The sequence below is a fragment of the Phoca vitulina genome, unplaced genomic scaffold (assembly GCF_004348235.1).
Source record: "Phoca vitulina isolate PV1807 unplaced genomic scaffold, GSC_HSeal_1.0 scaffold12, whole genome shotgun sequence".
NCBI classification, from domain to species: domain Eukaryota; kingdom Metazoa; phylum Chordata; class Mammalia; order Carnivora; family Phocidae; genus Phoca; species Phoca vitulina.
Window position 1 is genome coordinate 39173910 of NW_022589715.1, and position 19902 is coordinate 39193811.

Sequence of the window (19902 nt, forward strand, 5' to 3'; positions counted from 1 at the left end):
TCTCCAGGTATCCCAGAGTTAAGCCCCGCTGATATTCACAGACAGATGTTATGGCAGCTAGTCTTCCCAGTACAAAACCCTGGAGTGGGCTGTGCTTGGTGGTCCTCAGGGAGGACCTCCACCCCTGTGAAATCCCTCTGGCTTGTCAGTTATCATGCTAGGGGTGTTGTGTCTCTGCCCCTCCTGTTCTTCTCAGTGTAGCTTTGTCTTTTTATCTTCGGCTATGGAAAAGCTGTTCTCCAGGTTTCTTCTCAGAGCAAGTTGTTCTATATGAGGTTGTAGCCTTGATGTGTACATTGGAGGAGGTGGCTTAGGATCTTCCTCCTCTGCCATCTTCCCGACTGCGTTTATCTGAATGGAGCCTCTCTGCCATCCTGACTCTTGTGAACGCCCCATATAAGCATGGTTCTCCTGCAGAGACGACTCTATCCGGTACCCCTACCGTACAGACACCATCACCCGTGGGCTCATGGCCGGGGTCACCATCACAGCCACCATCATCCTTGTCTCGGCCAGGGAGGCCTACCTGGTGTACAAAGACCGTCTCTATTCCCGCTCTGACTTCAACAACTATGTGGCTGCCGTCTATAAGGTGTTGGGGAAGTTCCTGTTTGGGGCTGCAGTGATTCAGTCACTCATAGACCTGGGCCAAGTACACGACCGGCCATCTTCGGCCCAACTTCCTGGCGGTGTGTGACCCTGACTCGAGCTCCATCAACTGCTCCGTCTACGTGCAGGTGGAGAAGGTGTGGGGAAGCCCCGCTAACTGAGTCCAGACTTTCTATTCCAGACACTCCTCCTTTGGGACGTACTGCATGATGTTCCTGGAGCTCTACGTGCAGGCACAGCTCTGCTGGAAGTGGGCACAACTTCTGCGGCCCACGGTGCAGGTCTTCCTGTTGGCCTTTGCACTCTATGTTGGCTACACCCGCGAGCGGGTCTGACCACAAGCACCACTGGAGTGATGTCCTCGTTGGCCTCCTGCAGGGGGCGCTGGTGGCCGGCCTCATCGTTTACTTCCAAGTCCCGGCCTCCGCAGAGCTGCCTGGAGGAGGAGGAGTTGGACCGGAAGCCCCGGCTGTCATTGACACTAACCCTGGGCAAGGCTGACTGCAGCCACTATGGGTACCTGTCTCCTCCTCCTGAGGCAGGACCTGTCTGTGTGTCCAGCTAGGGCTCAGGCTGTGCATCAGCGTGTTCATGGTCCTGGCAGGGGTGGCAATGAGGGCTCTGGACAGGCTCCCGGTGCCCCGCGCTGGCTGCCGGAGTGGCTTCCACTAACCTTGCCTCCTGTGCCCTGGACCCGGGGGCTGGGGCTGCACGGGGCCGCCACAGTGTTTGGAAGGGGGATCCTGTCCTCTTAGCTCCCTCAGAGCCCCCTTTTGTTGGATTGGGGGCGCCGAGAGATCCAAATAGATGGTGTTTTTGTAAAATGTAACGTATATGTCTATGTTGACTTTTAGTAAAATAGAGTGTTTTCTTGAAAATGATGTCAGCCTCTGTTCCTTGTGGCCATTCTGTGCATTGTTCCTACAGCAGAGAGGGGATGCTTCCTTGTTGGGGCCTCGGCTGAGTTTAGGCGTCAGGGTAGCTGGTTGCAATATTGTCGTTTGGAGATGTGGGGAGAGCAGTGCACTCTTTTCCCTGGCCTCACTCTGTGTTGATTCATATTTATCACATCCTTTAATAAACTGGTAAATGGGAAGAAAAAAAAAACCCCACAAAAGTCCCCAAACAAATAAACAAAAACCTGTACTAAATTGTTTTCAATTCAAGGAGGGCTAGTTATACTGGTTATTTTTTTCTTTACTACATCAGTTATAGTAATAATAACTACTATTTTCACAGAAGCTTAATAATATACCTCTCAACTGAGACGCTACCATGAGAAATTTCACTAATATTATTAAAATTAACAATAGATTCTTTTGATGTTTTGAACACATTATAACATTGATTTTCAAAAAAATATTTTTTTCTGATTGAAAAAGTAATACTTATTCATAAGAAATTCCAAGAAGTATAGAAATATATAGGAAAAATCAATTACAATTTCATCTCTGAAAATAGCCCCTATTTTAAAAAAACTTTTGTTTATTTATTTATTTGTGAGAGAGTGCACGAATGGGGGAGGGGCAGGGGGAAAGAATCTCAAGCAGACTCTTCCCTGAGATCATGACCTGAGCTGAAATTAAGAGTGGGTGGCTTAACTGACTGAGCCCCCCAAGTGCCCCCAAAATAGCCCCTATTAACATCTTGGGCTATCTTTCTTCAGATTTTTTAAAAAGATTTTATTTATTTATTTGAGAGAGAGAGAGAGAGAGCGCGCGCATGTGCAGAAGGAGCAGGGGCGAGGGGCAGAGGGAGAAGCAGACTCCCCACAGAGCAGGGAGCCCAATAAGGGACTTGATCCTAGGACCCTAGATCATGACCTGAGCCCAAGGCAGACGCTTAACCCACTGAGCCACCCAGGTGCCCCCTCAGATTTTTTTCTATGCATATACCAACATGTATAATAATTATTATTTTACTGAAATATGATCCTACTATACATACTGTTTTGAGTATGTTTGAAACTTGTTTCTGTTCTTTCAATACCTAAAGATACATTTAAGTATCAATACCTAAAGATCCATTTTATTTAGTAACCGAATAGTTTCCATTATATGAATCTACCATTATTTTTCTTCTTTTTTTTTTTTTGTGATGGGTTTATTTTATTTTACTCTGATGCAAAACCAAAGATTCCACTACAGCACAGAGACCAATATATTAAAAGGTCATCAAAAAGTGGTGTGGGACATGCAGGACGTGATGTACAAACTGGAGGATTGGGTCATTTCCTTTGTAACATGACACTACATTGTTGCTGAGGAACACATTTAAAATAACACTGCGGAACTCAACTGAAATGTGGCACAAACATGACAACTTCCAGGCATGCCTTCAAGTACCTCCCTTAGGATGGACTTGCGATCTCTAGACTTCAGTGTGGAGAGGATTACAATTCTTTGGAAGAATAAAAAGTTCACACTTTTGAAATTTCACAGAATTTTAAGGCCAAAACATAGTGGGTTCTCTTCACCTCCAGGGACAAATCGGATGCTTTACTCAAAACCACATTAAGCTTCTAGTTCAAATCCCAACCCAACCTTGTGACCTCCTGCATTGAAGTTCTTTCCGTTGATTAAAGCTGATAGGGTCAGTTTGACACCAGGTCGAAGGGTCTGAGTATAACCCAGTCCAATCAGGCTGGCATTATTTACTTTAGCAGATAGAGAAGTTCTACAATCCAGCTTGTATTTAGCAGCGATGCCAAAACGGGTATTGTTACTGCCAGCCGTCCAAGCAAGGTTTATTGACGTTTCAATCTTCTCGTTAACCTTCTGGTAGATAGACCCTCCAAATTCAGTGCCATCATTCACATGAGTGTGCAGCTGGAAGTCTGCAGCCTTATAACCCAGGGCAAAATTATTCTGTGACAGTTTGGATTTGGCTGTGTCAAAACTCATCTGATAGCCAGCAAGCCAACCCTCAAAGGCTAACACAGCCCAGCCATAGATGGTTGGTCCAGAAAAATCTATATCAACATTACTGCCAAGACTGAAACAATCCCGTTTATAAGAGGCCTTCAATTTTCCACTTTTCTTTCCTGTGTTCGGTACAAATATGGTATCAAGAGTCAGTTTCAACCCTTCAGCCAACTTATTCTCCAAAGAGATTTCTGTTCCGAGAGTATTGTCTGTGTTCCATTTCTGGGTGAAGGTAAGTCCATAGTTACAGACCTTATATTTGGTCTCTAGGTTGCCTGACGCTTTCCCTGTATCAGCGTAAGCATGACCAGAATTAGAAAATTCCACTCCACTACAGGACTTGGTTTTCAGATCTATTTTAACCATGCCAAATCCATATCCTTTATTGAAGACATCCTTGGCGGCCTTTCCTAGGTCACAGTAAGTCGGTGTGTTACACATATCTCCAACCAGAGGGCCTGTCTCCGTTCCGCCAGAGCAACGCTGAAGGTCTTCTTCCATGAATCTACCATTATTTTTCTACACCCACTTCCCCATTGACAAACATATATGTTACATATTATTATTTTTTACAATTATTATTTTTAAAGTTCCTTCAAAGTCATCTTAATGGCAAACAGCTACTTAAAAAATGCTAAGAGTGCCATAAGACACAAAAAGAGAAACAAAAATTTAAAACAAGTGAGTAAATGTTTGTTTAAGCACTGATAGACCTTGGTGCCTCCTGGGAATTTCTGGCCAGAGCTGTATGGACAACTTGGCCCAGCTGATGTAATTATAATGCAATCATATGTCAGTGATGCAAGTGTGTAAAATTGCAAGCATATGTCTTTGTTTTAAGGAACTCATGGCATAACAGTTTTAGAGACTGTTTAGAGACGGCTCTGTAGGGTTTTCAGGTTTAGAGAGGTACCTAGAGGCTTTGTTGGGATCTAATGAACCAGCAAGGAAACAGCCCCCTAGGCTTCTGCTTCCCTTCACTGTCTTTATTTTGACCAGAAATACCCTGTTTGTTCACATTGTAACAAAAGAAGTCAAAACCCAAATTTCAGTAATAGTGGTATAAGCTTCTGGTAAAATACATGTGAATCCATGCAAAAGCAGCCCTGAAATCTTTAACCTCTCAAACCTGAAGCAGGAGTTGTATTGCAAATGGCTAAATGGATCAAGATTTAATAGAGATGAGCTTCCAGACAGAACCAGTATTAAGATTTATGTGATCTGCAATATGTCTTGAGGTTCTACCAGTTTGATTAAAAAGGGAGCTGGAAGGCTTTGGGGGATGCCACCTCTAATAGCTCCCTCTGCTCAACTAGGGAAGACCAGACAAATGTGACTTGGCAATGCAAAGTAAGAACTTGACTCCATGGTTGGGCCGCTCCCAGCTAGGCTTCTGCCAATTTACCCCTTTCCAAATGAGTGTAAAAAGCAGGAAGTACGCTGGTACTTGGGAACTTCATGAATGCCACTAGCTTTGTTGAATTTGGATTCCTTTGTAGGAAATGTTCTAATATGTGTGAGAGTTGCATCATTTAGAGCTGCACATTAGTGGGACGAATGCTGCAGATGGGACTTCAAAATAATTTTTTAAAATAAACCAGTGTGTCACTAGATATGAATAAAATGTCAGTCTGTATGACATCCCAGATGACCCCCAGTGTGAGCAGGCAACAGTGACAAGGCTGTGAAGAGATTAGTAATAAGAATATTAATAGCCAACTTTTACTCAACCCTCCGGGCCAGACTCTATTCTAGGCATTTTACATGAGTTTTCTGATTTAAATATCACCAGGATCTTATGAATTTAGGTAAGGTTATTATTCTCCTTTTATAATTGAAGAAGCTGAAGCATGGAGAAGTTGGTAGACTGGCCCAGTGTCACATACCTAATAATGGTAGAGCGGTGATTCAAACCCAGGCAGTCTACCTCTGGAGTCTGCACCACTAGCCACTGGTATGTCGAGAAATTTAAAACTTCAAAGTCAAGGTCAAATCAACGGAGGTGCAGGGAGCACCCCCAGAGCCCTGATAAGGTCTTGCAATACCATCTCCCATTAAAAGGAGGCAGGCTGATTCAGGTCTGGGGCAGGAAATGAACAAGAGAAACTCGAAGCATCTTGTCACATGGATAGTTGAGGAAGCTATCAAAGACTACTAGGGTTGTTTCAAAAGAACCCAAGAGCCAACCCAATGAGGTTCCCACTGGCCAAAGATGGGACTTTTTGAGCATTAAGAGGATAATAAATGGCAATAAGTTGAAACATCAAATATGTTTCAGTCTATGAGTTCATAATGATGCTCAAAAAATTGGTCCCATCTAGAAGATGACTGAGAAGCAATTCATTATTGATTTGAAAACTGGTATATAAATTCTATTATTTTTTCTGACCTTTTGATGTCCCTGGGTAACTGAATAATGCACGAGGCGAAGCTCCTCCTTGCAGAAGTGTTCCAGCAGCTAAATGACAAAGGAATGAAGAAATTAGAGTATCACCTTTCTGCAACTCCCTGAGAACGAATGTGTCTAGACCTTGAAGATCACTCATCGTTTCTAACATGACAAAAAGAGAGACAACCAAACAATATTTACCTCTTCATGGAGAAAGGAAGAACACACCAACGCCCATGAAACACTCCTGCCAAAAAATCCAAGTCTCATCAAGCTGCTCATTCCAACTCCCGATTTCAGAAGGTACAGAGGACAGAGGAACATGTTACACTCTACCATGGGAGTACATGCAGCAAAAAATCAGACTGTGGGAAACTCTACAGGACAAAGGACCTGATTTCTTCAATAAATAATTTACAAGAAACAAAGAGGGAAAGGGAACTCTATAGATTTTTAAAAAATTTTTTAAAGATTTTTATTTATTTACTTGAGAGAGAGAGAGAGTAGGGAGAGGGAGAAGCAGACCCCTGCTGAGCAGGGAGCCTGACGCAGGGCTCGATCCCAGGACCCTGAGACCATGACCCAAGCCGAAAGCAGCCACTTAACTGACTGAGCCACCCAGGTGCCCCAGGAAACCTATAGATTAATAAAAGAGACTCAAAAGGCATATCAACCAATGGCAATGTGTGGGCATTATTTAGATCTTAATTTTTTTTTCAGACTGTAAAGAAAGAATTGATAATTTGACCAATGACTGAATATTTGATAATGTTAAAGAACTATTGTTAATATTTTGAGGTGTAATTATATATATATGTATATGTACATATATGTATATATATATTTATTTATTTTTTAGGTCTCTTCTTTTACTGATGACATAGTATGCTCCCTCTGGGATTTGCTTCTAGATAATATGCAATGAAGTTGGGGGTAGAGGTGAAACAGAATTGGCTGTGAGTTGATAATTATTGAAGTAGGTAATGGGTACATATAGGCTTATTGATGTTCTTTCTACCATTGTATATGTTTGATAATTTTAAATAAAATGTTATTTTTAAATGCAGCAACTAATTTTGGGGCTACACAAGGTACACACTATTTCTGGTCAAAGAATACCTGAGTGATTTAGCCCCAAATACTTTCCATATTAAGATGAAATGAACTTGGCACTCATGACTTTAATGTATGCCTTTCCTGGGCTATGCAATGGAATAAAGAGATTAATTTGAGTAGCTTTTGTTAAATTAAAATATGAGATCCCTGAGCTAGAAATAGGAAGATAAAAACCAGATGGTACTGTCACGAAATATCATCAGAAATAATTTATAATAGTTTGGTAGCTATTGTTTGAAGGGATTCATTCACCATTTAAAAATTGCTAGCATTTTAAGTCCAAATTGATGAAGTACCCTGAAATCTTCACCACAATGTCACAAACATTTGTTAGGGTTCTATGCTGTGCTAGTTGCTGGGAATCCAGAAATGCTTCTGAAGCCTCTCACGGGAAAAAAAGGAAAACGGGACACCACTAACCCTAATCAGAAATGGGTGGAGGAGGGTGCAAGGAGATGCTGTAGCTCAGCGCTGCGGTTCGCTCCACCTGGGTGGTGAGAGCTGGAGAGAGAGCTTTTGAGATTGTGCTAGGCAGAGGAAGGGACTGGGTGAAGGGCTCTCTCGCGGAGGGAAATTACATGAGGCAGAAGTGATGAGTAGGAGCCGTGAGAGCTTCAAGCCCTCCACCTGATGTCCTTGGCTCTGCAGACCCCACCCACTTCCCTGGGAATCGTATTTTTCATGTTCTAACCTATATGCTCACGACGCAGAAATTCTTATCTTCAGCCTTGACCCCTGTGCGGAGCTCCACTACTGCCTACTCCAAATGCCCACGGTTCAGGACGGATTTCACTGCAAATCCAAGTCCCAAAACCCTACTCATTATTTTCCCCTGAACCCCACTCTCTTTCTCCTGTAGCCACTATCGATGCAGGCATCCAAGACACAGACCTTCGAGACCTAGGTGCCCGTGTGTCCCGCACCTCCACATCTGATAGCCCACCTTCCACAGGTCTCCCGTAGCCACTGCCTCCTCGGTTCCCCACAGCTGCTGCCGGGGTTCAAGCCTTGCCGTCTCTCAGACAATAGCCGTGGTCTCCCACCTTCTGTGTCTTCCCGCTCCAATCTATTTTCTACTCTGCTGTCAGAGTTTCAGAGTTCCCAAGTTTCCCTCATAAAAAATACATGGCGTGCTCATGAAAATGCAGATTTCCAGGCTTCCCCTGGACATTCTGATTCTAGGTTGGGGCCCTGAACTAGTATTATCCTCGGAGAAGTTTGAAAAATGCTGTTGGAACACACAGCCCTGCTACATATCCTCTCCATATAGCACTGCTTTTTTAAACATTTTTTTTTTAAAGCTCCATGCCAAACGTGGGGCTTGAATGGCCCTTAGATCAAGAGTCGCACGCTCCACCGACTGAACTGGCCAGCCACCCCCGTATAGCAGTCTTTTAAACCATTTATGTAAAGGTGATTTCCAGTAAAAACATACAATTTACATTGCAAAGCAGGACATACACATAGTTATATATGCAGAAACAAATGAAATGTCCACAAACCAACTTTTTCTCCTCTGTTCTATTTCACTTTAAAATAATGATAAAATCCAAGTTCTTTAGCTTGTTTTGTCACATTCTAGCTCATATTTACGTTCTGCAAATACTTCCATATTAAATTGCTTCCTGGCCATGACTTATTCTGTGCACGATGTACCCACTGTCTAGACCTTCTCTCCGCCTCTTCTTGTTCACTTGGTGAACTTCTTCTTTCTTCAAGTCTTAGTCGGATATCATGTCCCTTGTGTAACCTCCCCCTAAGTCCCTGAGCCACCGTGAAGGGCTTTGGCCCAGATGTTCCTTGTGCAATTTGCACACGGCCAAATTAGTATCGAGCATCTACTTCTGTACCCTGAAGTTACCTGTTCACTGTGCTTGTCACTCGAATTCACCACACTCCTTGACTGTAAGGAGCCTTTTGTGAGCCGTTTCTAGAAAGGGCCTCGAAAGATGACTGCCACAGAGCGGAAGCATGACAAAATGCAGCCCAGTGGCCTCTGGGAAGGCACAAGCCGGGGCCTGATCCGAGGAGCGCTAGTGTGGAGCTCGGACAGGAGACAGAGCGGCAAAGTCGCTTCTGGTCAGGTTGAGAAAAAGGCATACATGTGATGCTGGAAGACTCGGACTTATCTTCCAACCAAAGCAGAAGTTTTGTTCCCAAGTGGGGTTATTTGACTGGAGCAAGGATATGAATGACAAGAGTTTTATTTTAGGAAGAGAGCTCTGATAGTGTGCTGCCAGGTGCTGAGAAGGGGCTGGGAGCGTAGACCCGAGGCCGTTGGGATGATGCCAACGAGTGGGGTCGGCGAGAGACCCTGGTAACCACTGGGAGAAGCCCAGTGACTGGCAGAGTTTACGTAAGGCATGAGAGAGTGAAGAATCAAAAATAATTTGGAACTCAGCTAAGGGATCAAGGTCCACATCAATAGTGATAAGTCGTGTTAGTAATATGTACCCTTGATATGGTGTGCTAAAAATGGCACTTGACCTCTCTGGTCTTTTGCCCGATAACCCACAGCTGCAGTCTCATCTTTTTTTTTTTTTTTAAGATTTTATTTATTTATTTGACAGAGAGAGACACAGCGAGAGAGGGAACACAAGCAAGGGGAGTGGGAGAGGGAGAAGCAGGCTTCCCGCTGAGCTGGGAGCCCGATGCAGGGCTCGATCCCAGGACCCTGGGATCATGACCCAAGCTGAAGGCAGATGCTTAACGACTGAGCCAGCCAGGCGCCCCTGCAGTCTCATCTTGGGAAAAACATCAAGACAAATCCCAATTGAGAGACATTCTACAAAATACCTGGCTGATAGTCCTCAAAACTGCCAAGGTCATCAAAAACAAGGAATTCCTAAGAAATTACAGCCACCAGGAGCCTGAGAAGACATGACTAAGTCCAGTGTGGTACCCTGGATGGGATCGTAGAACAGAAAAAAAAAAGACATTAGAAATCTGAATAAAGTGCTGACTTGAGTTAATGTGTCAATATTGATCTGTTAATTGTAGCAAATGTACCCCACTGTCTAATAAAACCGACTTGGAAGCTGTGATTAGCATCATGATGTCGTATAGATATTTCATGTTCTATGGATGATGGTGATGTGGAAAATGCAGAGGCGGCCTTGCATGGAATAGAAGGCCATTGTGAGACCATCGTTACTTCATTGGTATTCAAAATCTGAAGGTTCTTATTTGAATGTTCTCGCTATGTATCTCTCACTTCCACTTCTGGATACTAATACTCAAATCTGTGTAAGGTCTATTCATTCCCTGCCTGCCCTAATTGTCAGGTCTTACGTAGGCACAAGCTAACACTGTGATCCCCTGTGCCTGGAATGTTACTCCACCAGGTTATCTCTTAGTTGGGTCTTCTTGATCATTCAACTCAAATGTTCCCTCCCCAGAAAGCCTTCCTGGACTACCAGATCTAAAGTAGCCCCTCCCATCACTCCATGTTGCATTCCCTGTTGTGTTTTCTTCATGGCTCTTATCACGGTCTAAATTCACTTGTTTGATTACTTGCCTATTGTCTTTGGCTAACGTTCCCATTAGAATCAAAGTTCCACTGTGAAGGTGGGACCTCATCTGCTTTATCCATGCTTTATTCCACAGCCCAGGTACTGGGCAGGCTCAGGACATCTCTGCTGAATGAATTCAGGGAAAACACTGTCTTTGTTAGCTCAGGTTGCTGTAACATAGTACCATAAACTGGATGGTTTAAACAGCAGACATTTATTTCTCATCATTCTGAAGGCTGGAAGGTCCAAAATCAAGGTGCTGTTGATATGGTTCCTAGTGAAAGTGTTCTTCCTGGCTTGCAGATGGCTTTCTTCTTGCTGTGTCCTTACATGGAAGGGTGGGGAGAGAGAGAGAGAGAGAGATTATAACTGGAGGCACAATGGCTTATTTAGGTCAGTTATCAGACCCAGTGAGCAACATTGAACTGATAACTGAAAAAGTAAATTTTATAGTCACTACTTGTTGTTCGTGACTAAAGGTCACACAGAAAGGTTTTACCCTTTGGGAAACGGTCTGGAAGGAAAGGAAAATGGCAAGAGCAGAACATTTCAGGGAGGTTTGAAAAGGGACAGAACTGGATGCTTGGAAAGAGTGAAACTTCCGTCTTGTGTGAATTTCCCCAGGGCCTCTGCCAGCTCTAGTGAGGTCTCTGCCTTTCCCAGGGGAGCCTGCAGGGCGCCTACAGGTACCAGTGGTCCAGTTTACCTGACTTAGGGGGACCATCAAATGACCGCTCTGATGCCTGAGGCTTGAACCGGATGCTGCAGTTTGGGTGGCCTTTGAGAGAGAGAAAGCAGGAAACAAGTGAAACTCAGCTGTGTTCATTCCACAGGTTCTATGGAGCACTATTCTGTGCCAGGGACTATTGTAGGAGCGGCAGATAAGAGTCTCTCCCTTCATAGAGCTCCCATTCTAATGGGGAGAGAAAGATGAAAAATGTGAATCAAAACACAAATAAGAGTTATTAGGAGTAAAACAAAGTAAAGGCTAGAGAGTGGCTGGGGGGCAGGAGTTCGGGGATTGGGGCAGCCTGGCAGAAATTTAGGGGGAAAGCACTCTAGGCAGAAGAGTAGCAAGTACAAAGGCCCTGAAGCAAGAAGGGGCACCGTGTGTGTGTGTGTGTGTGTGTGTGTGTGTGTGCATGTGTGCGTACGTGCATGTAGTAAGGAGCCAGTGTGCATAATGTCCCATGAATGCAAGGAGTGTGGAAGGAAATGAGGTCAGGGAGGTGAGCAGGGCCAGGTCACTTGGGGCCCCAGAGACCACGTGGGGTGGGGGGCTGGAGTTTGAATTGCAGTGGGAGGCCGTGCATGACTGTAAGGGGTAGAGTGATAGGTTCTGATATGGACACACACACATTCTTATCTATCTGCTACTGCTATGTAGAATAAAGGGCACTGGGACCAGAGTAGAGGCAGGATGACTGGTAAGGAGGTTCTTGTACAAGTTCAGTTGAGGAATGGTGGCTGATACTTAAGTGGGATCAGTGGAAACAGTAACCAGCACTGGGAAGACAGAGGCGGGGACTAGTGTCCTGAAGACTGTCTCCAAAGTCCTGAAAATACTTCCAGGTTTATATAAGGAAAATGTGGGATCGAGGCCAGCGGGTGCGTGCAGGTGGGCAGTAAAAGTCAGGTCTAGTGTTGTCTTGGAATCAATCACGGGTGGGGGCTTGCTGGCTCAGGGCTGTCATTTCTTGAGGGGATGCTTTGCTCGCAGGGTCTTTTGCTGGAGTTAAGAGATAAGCTGGAGGGGCGCCTGGGTGGCTCAGTTGGTTAAGCGACTGCCTTCAGCTCAGGTCATGATCCTGGAGTCCCGGGATCGAGTCCCGCATCGGGCTCCTTGCTTGGCGGGGAGTCTGCTTCTCCCTCTGACCCTACCCCCTCTGATGTGCTCTCTCTCTCTCACTCTCTCAAATAAATGAATAAATCAAATCTTTAAAAAAAAAAAGAGAGATAAGCTGGAAAAAAGAACTTAGTCAATTAGAAAATTTCAGGTCAGAATGGAGGTAGTGGAGTCCTCTTTCAAAATGTCCAGACTTGGGATAGGTCTTGGGGGTGGGGCTGGCAGGGCCTGCTGCCATGGAGGATGAGAGAAAGAGAATTCCAGGATGCCTTGTAGTTTGGGGCTTGAGCAACTGCGTGGTTGTGGGGCTGGTAACTGAGATGAGGAAGATGAAGGGAAGAGCCTGTTTGGAGATGGAGTCAGGTTTGGTTTGGGGTCGTTTTAAATTCGAGTTATCTGTTAGATATCTAGGAGGAGAAATTGAGGAGGCAAGTGGCTCCAAGGTCAAGGCTGGAGATGGGTCTTTGGGAATCATTAGCTGCCATCTCCTTGCCCCTTAGAATGGGCTCAAAGCCCTTCCCCACATTTCATGGAACTCAAAAGCTCTCAAGATGATTTGGCGGAATCATCTTGGTAGACAGGGAGGAAGAGGGCTTCATTCCTGGTCACTTCTAGCTCCAGCTTCTGCTTCTTTTGAATCAGTACAGTTTATCTTCTGCAACACTCTTCCCTCACAGAAGGAATTCAGCCACTTCCTTGATTTCCATATTCAGTCAAGCTGTTGAGTGTGTAGGAAACTGCATTAAAGATTTGCTGGAGACAGAGGGGAGTGTGCATGTTTGGGGAGAGTGTGGGGTAATACTATAATAGCATGAATAAGATTTTTTAATAACATGAATAATATTAAATGGAATACTAGTCTTCCCTGTTTTTTTTTTTTTTTAAGATTTTATTTATTTATTTGACAGAGAGAGACACAGCGAGAGAGGGAACACAAGCAGGGGGAGTGGGAGAGGGAGAAGCAGGCTTCCCGCTGGGCAGGGAGCCCAATGTGGGGCTCGATCCCAGGACCCTGGGATCATGACCCAAGCTGAAGGCAGATGCTTAACAACTGAGCCACCCAGGCGCCCCGTCTTCCCTGTTTTCAAAATGTTTGGGGATTGCTGTATGTGAGGCATATTTTAGGATATTTCTTCTTCTTCTTCTTCTTTTTAAGATTTTATTTATTCGAGAGAAAGATAGAGAGCACGAGCATGGGGAGAGAGGCAGAAACAAGACTCCCCACTGAGACCCCAGGATCACGACCTGAGCCGAAGGCAGACACTTAACCAACTGAGCCACCCAGGCGCCCCTTTTCTTTCTTTCTTTCTTTCTTTTTTTTTAAAGGATACTTCTATGGCCCTATTATATCTCGCATTCCCAGCTCCTGGACTTTTCCAGGCAGAGGAACTAAACATCCTCCACCCATGCCCCACCCTCCCCCCAAGGCAGCTCCAGATCCATTTTTATATATTCAAATCAGACTATACTCAGAAAAAACTGAGAGAATTCAGAACAAAAAGAAGACTTTCATTAAGCAAATCTCTCTTTAGAAGACATTTACTGTTTACAAAAAGTAAGCCTTTCTCAACTTTTATAATCCCTGAAGCATCCTTGACCCCTTGTATCTATTCTGACATCCAGACACCTTCTCAGTAGTAGGGAGGAGGGGAGGGGGTTCAGTCTAGGTGCCCGTCCCCAGCCACCATCACAGTAATAGGGAAAATAGTCCATGTCCCAGGCGTCCCAGGAAGCATCTTTTTTTTTTTTTTTTTTAAAGATTTTATGTATTTATTTGAGACAGAGAGATTGAGAGAGAGAGCGTGCAGGGGGAGGAGCAGAGGGAGAGGGTCAAGCAGACTCTGTGCTAAGCACAGAGCAAGACACAGGGCTCAATCCCAGGACCCTGAGATCATGACCTGAGCTGAAATCAAGAGTCAGACACTTCACCAACTGAGCTCCCCCAGGCGCCCCCTCCAAGAAGGCATCTTTTTACCACATACCTGGACTAAGTCCCCTTGGCCCCGGGACTACAGGGCTTTGCAGAAGAGCTGGGGGGTGGGGGCAGCAGAAGGCATTTTGCTCTAGAAAAGACTTGTACCTCAAGTGCTTCTGCATTTCACGGATTTAGGAAATGACAACTAAAAACAGAAATAGTTGAAGCACCAGACATGCAGTTGATACCATTTGCTTAGTTGGAGTAGAACATCTTTGTTGTTCAAACACTGCATTTTAAACACACCCAGACAAGGAGAGATATGCAATTGATATGTCCATTAATGCAGCTAAGGCAGGAAAGTGGCTGGGTTTATCAACATGGGATGTGACCAGAAAGAACTGGAGAAGCAGAGAAGTCACACTCCAGGTTCTGTGACTTCAGCGCCAAGGCAGAGACCCCCCCCCCCCCCCCCCCACACAGGGTGTGGAGTTTCACACTGTCCTGGAAGGGATGGGTATTTTAATACCATACTATTTTAGTACTGGGTTTTAGTATTCATACCGATACTTAAGTTAATGATAGATAATGTGCTATGGGTTCAGTTTTTCTAAACCCTTTTGTTTTCTTTGCAGTATCCTGAGATAAAAGAATCCTAATGATAACCTTGTGCTACTGTCTGGCCAGAGACTGGGAAGCCAGATAAGGTTTTAAGGTTTCCCCTTAGAATAATGTTGCCTAGTGAGGATCCATTCTGGATTGGTGGTCCTGCTGCTCTCTACCTTTTTAGCTGTCTCTCCCCTTTTCCCTGTTCCTCCCTCTGTCTCTGTCTCTATTCCTCTGCTTTCAGGAGATTCTTTTCTTTCTCACTTTCACCAAATCCAAGTAGTCATTTTTAACCTACTTTGTCTCCCAGACGTTTTGAGGAAAGATGTGAACCCTCACCTAAGAAAAATGTCGATACAGGAACATACATTGTGAGGGCCTCTAAAATCTACCCATGGACCCCACGTCAAGGACTCCCCGAAGGAGCACATGATGGTTGCAGGAAGTGAGGAAGGAGTCAGAGGCTCTGGATTATAGTCATGAACAAGTGCTCCTTTGATGGAGCGAAGACACTGCAGTGGGAAGATGCACTCTGGCTTCCCTGTGGGGCCTTGGCAAGTCTACTTCCTGCTTTGTCATCTGTAAACAGGGCAGGCCTGCCTTTTCCCTTGTCTGTAAAATGAAGTGTTTGCATTCGATGATGTCTAAGGTACCTTCTAACTACGATTCCTTGTCTGTCCTTTCCGCTCAGCCCCATATCATGTACTATTGGTTATTAGCTCCAGCGAGTGCCCTGCTCTGAACATATTCCATACATAGTCCTCCTGAGAGAACATGTGAGAAAATAATATAAAACAAAGGGTTTTGATAGGACATGAGTTAATCCAAGTCAAAAACTACTTAAAGAATATTGTCAAATCCCCTAACAGTTCATCCAAAAGAAAGCATGTGTGGTTTGCTTTTTTAAATAGACGGACTTCATGCAGACCAAGCAGGGAAAAGTCATTCCCACTTTCCCCTCCTTCCCTCTGTCCTGGAATACTCCCCGAGGTCCCTCTGGGGGCGGTGCCTAGAGTTTGGCTCTGGCTCCCAGCTGCGTGCGCGTCCTGGCTGGGAGAAGGGAGCTTCAAGCACCAAATGAGCCTGAGAGCACCGCTCCAGCCGAACGCACAAGGCATTGGGCGGCAGCCCCAGCACGTGATCTTCAAACGGCGCACACAGTCAAGCAGCTTCCTGGGCCACCTCTTTAACATTCTAGAACCACGGCTCTGTAGGAGGAGAGAAAGGGAATGGAGCTGTCTTCCTCCTTGCAAATGCAAGTGTATGTATTTATAAATTATTTGGAAAACTTTAGAGAGTTATGAAAGTGACACACCCAGCTGCTTGACGAATGCTTTAAAAATCCCGACAATACAAATTATTGGCAAGAATCTGGGGCAAAGGGTACTCTTGGAGGCTGCTTGGAGCCGTAGGAGTTGGTGTAACCACTTTGGAAAGCAATTTCGGCAGTATCTAGGATACCTGAAGCTCTGCAGAGACTATCATCGGCCGTTGCTTTCTATAGCAATCCTCACACGTGGATGCAGAGACACACGAACAACTGTCTTTGCATCATTGATTTTAATTGTGAAAAACTGGAAACAACCTAAATGGGCATCAGCAGGATTTAGATTTGTAGAATGGGGATGTTATACAGCAGTAAAAGAGACAAAATTGGGCTCTGTGTATAAATAGAAATAAATCTCAAAAATAAATCGTAGACTATTTTCAGCATGATACCATTTATATGACATTTAAAAAAATGCAAACCTATGTATATGTTGTTTTGGAGCGATCCATATGTTGTAAATCATATCCACAACACTGAAAAGATAACAATTGCTAACGGTATGTGGAACCGTTGGAAATCTCGTCAACGGCTAGTGGTGTGTACATCAGTACCACCACTTGGGAAGCTATTTGGCACTTTTCAGTAAAATTGAATTTCCGCAGGTATGTGACCCAGAGATTCTACTTCTAGGTGTATACCAAACAGAAATACATACGTAGATGGACGGAGACTCATGTACAAGCACGTTCATAGCAGCACTGTTCACAGCATCCCCAAGCTGGAAACAACCCAGAATGTTACCTGGATGACTGGATACACAAATGGTATCCCTTTTGATACAATGGAATGCTATACACCAGCGACACAGCTGAACAAAGTAGTGGGTTAATCTCACAGATCTATTGTAGAACATGGAGGCTGGATACAAAAAAGCACATACAATAGAATTCCATTTATGTAAAGCGGAAAACCAGGCAAAATCAGTGGGTGGTGATAGACTTCTAGATGGTGGTAACACCTTCATGGCTGGGAAGGGGTCCCCAAGGGGCTTCTGAGATGCTAGTCAGGTTCCATTTCTTGCTCTGGGTAGCAGTGACATGGGGGTATTCATTTTGTGAAAATGTATTGAGTTGTAAATGTCTAATCTGAGTAGCACGCTGTACTTTAGTCAAAGTTAAAAAAAAACAAACCAAACACTTACTTGTGGACAGAGATTGTTCCTGAACTTGTTACACAGCTTTATATTCCTGGGCAATAAGCCAGGCACCTTCATCTTTATGTGTTTTCAATGTAGAGGAATTGGGAAATTGAATTGAATTGAATCGAATTAAATTAAATTAAAATAGCTGCTATCCTTGAGGACCTGTGGCACTTCTCTGTCCGTGATACATGTTTGATATAAGGGGCTTGATTTCAGAAGACCTGACTTTTCTTGTCTCTGTTGCCTATTAACTCTACAATCTTGGGCATGTCAAGAGAATTCTCTGGCCTTGGGGCGCCTTAGTCAGTTAAGCATCTGACTCTTGATGTTGGCTCAGGTCATGATCTCAGGGTCGTGAGATTGAGCCGCATGTCAGCTCTATGTTCAGTGGGGAGTCTGCTTGAGATTCTCACTTTCTCTCTCCCTCTCCCCCTCCCCCTGCTCGTGCTCTCTCTCAAATAAATAAATAAAATCTTAAAAGAAAAAAAAATGTAATTCTCTGGCCTTAATTTTGGCCCTTCAAGGACACAAGAATGGATTGTTGTGAAGATCACACAGATGTATCCATGAACTTATTTTGTAAACCTTAAGGAGCTACAAATTCAATTTATTATGATCAAACAAATGTATAGCAAGATGATATTCATGTGTCATAATGTCTATTGCTAGGGGCTGGGGCCTTTACTAATATGCATCAAAGGATGGAATGAGTTTGGACAGTTCTGAAATACAAACTCCTTTTTTTTTCCGTGCAGATTGGAGAAGGATTTCGTGACGGTTAGCTTTATGTGTCAACTTGGTTGACGCTGGTGCCTAGTTGTCCCGTCAAATATGTTTAGATGTTGCTGCGAGGTATTTTTTTTAGATGTGATTAACATTTAAATCAGTAGACTTAGAGTAAAGCAGATTACCCTTCCTGTGAGTGGACATGATCTAATCAGTTGAAAGCCTTAAGAGGAAATACTGAGATCCCACCAAAGAAAGAAATTCTGCCTCCAGACTGCCTTTGACTCAAGACACCAGCATCCACTCTTTCTTGTGTCTCAAGCCTGCCCCTTGCTCTGCAGATTTCAGACTGGCCGGCCCCCACAACTGCACGAGCCATCTCCTGACCGTCAATCTATATATCTCTCTGTACATCCTATTGATTCTATTTCTGTGAAGAACTCTGACTCTCGGGTTAGGTAAAGGGAAGAGGAGAGGAGGGAGAGGAAATTTTGTATGGCTGTTAGAAAAGAGAGGATCCCATGCCCTCTTTAAAAAGTGAATTGTGCTGGTTTGGATGAGCTGCTTTATCTGGATTACATATGGAAGCACAACTTCTCTTATAATTCCCCTTAATTTTGTACTATTTAAGTGAAGGTATAGGTTTGCCTATTTAAAAAAAAACACAACTGGTATTTTTCCTTCCTCTGTGTGTGTGTGTGTGTGTGTGTGTATCTATTTTAAACATACTTTAGATCATTCTGCATGTAGAGATTCACAGCCTGCTTTTGTTATTATGTTCACATGCAAGTGTTTTCACCATCACAGATGTCACTTTTAACGGCTGCATATCCGACCTATTGATATTAATTTATTTACTCGTCTCTTTATTGTTTACCTTTGGTGGTTATTGATATGTTGATTGTTGTTATTGTTGTTTTAAATTATGATGCAGCAAGGTGTAGTGGGTAAAGCACAAAATTTGGAGACCTCTAGACCTGGGTTTGAATTTCAGAAATGCTGCTTAGCTGTATGACTTAGGGAAGTTAGTCGATCACCTTAGTGTGGGACGTGGGTAGCACTACTTGACTTGACAGGTTATAATGAGTGAGAAAACATAAAAATGCCTAGTAGAGTAACTGGCACATGGTGGGCATTCAGCAAATGATAAAAACACATTTCCCGTCAACTGTCAAGTCCCCAAGGGCAAGCCACGATTTTATTATTTCCAACATCTGACGTGATTTATGATGTGCACTGCTCAGTACAGTACGTGTTTGCTGAACTATTGATGGCTTCACTGAACTTTGCCAAAATTGAGGATTATTTTCTTAAGTGGAATTACTGGGTCAAAGGACAGAGGCACGCAGGGCTCTGGAAACATTTTGCAGATTGGTCTCCTAAAAGGATTGTGTCAATTTAAGTGGTTGTTACACCAACGGGGAGTGCGTTTATGCATGAAAGCAGACCTCATCTGCCATAAATCATGACCGTTGTCATAACCATTGAGTTTGGCTTCGAATCCTGCTGGCCCCAAAGCCAGGGGAACAGACACCTGGCCAGGAGTAGGTGAAATGGCTCTGGTCACCAAGACTGAGCTTGCTAAGGCAGCCCACCAGGGGACTGCCTATTTTAGGACCTTCTTTGGGAGTGTGGTGGTTTAGCTTTTGGTGGTTGCTCCTAATTTGGCTCTTCTTGAGTCCTTGACTTTGGGGGGGCGGATAAATATATCTGCAATAACATTTTAGATGTGATGTAACTTCCAAGGGTGTAGAAAACAGTTACAGAGGTGATTATTTACTAGTGCTT

General features: G+C 44.1%; 1 protein-coding gene and 1 pseudogene across 1 annotated transcript; one reads left to right on the top strand and one right to left on the bottom strand.

Annotated features, from left to right (window-relative positions):
• The first annotated feature begins 374 nt into the window (after positions 1 to 374).
• LOC116636461 lies at positions 375 to 1174 on the top strand (annotated as a pseudogene).
• Positions 1175 to 2756: 1582 nt separating this feature from the next.
• On the bottom strand, positions 2757 to 4025 carry LOC116636400 (voltage-dependent anion-selective channel protein 3-like). The gene has a single exon (XM_032411177.1). It carries the CDS (start codon positions 3972 to 3974, stop codon positions 3123 to 3125), a length of 852 nt encoding a protein of 283 aa, XP_032267068.1. The 5' UTR covers positions 3975 to 4025; the 3' UTR covers positions 2757 to 3122.
• Between the last annotated feature and the right edge of the window lie 15877 nt (positions 4026 to 19902).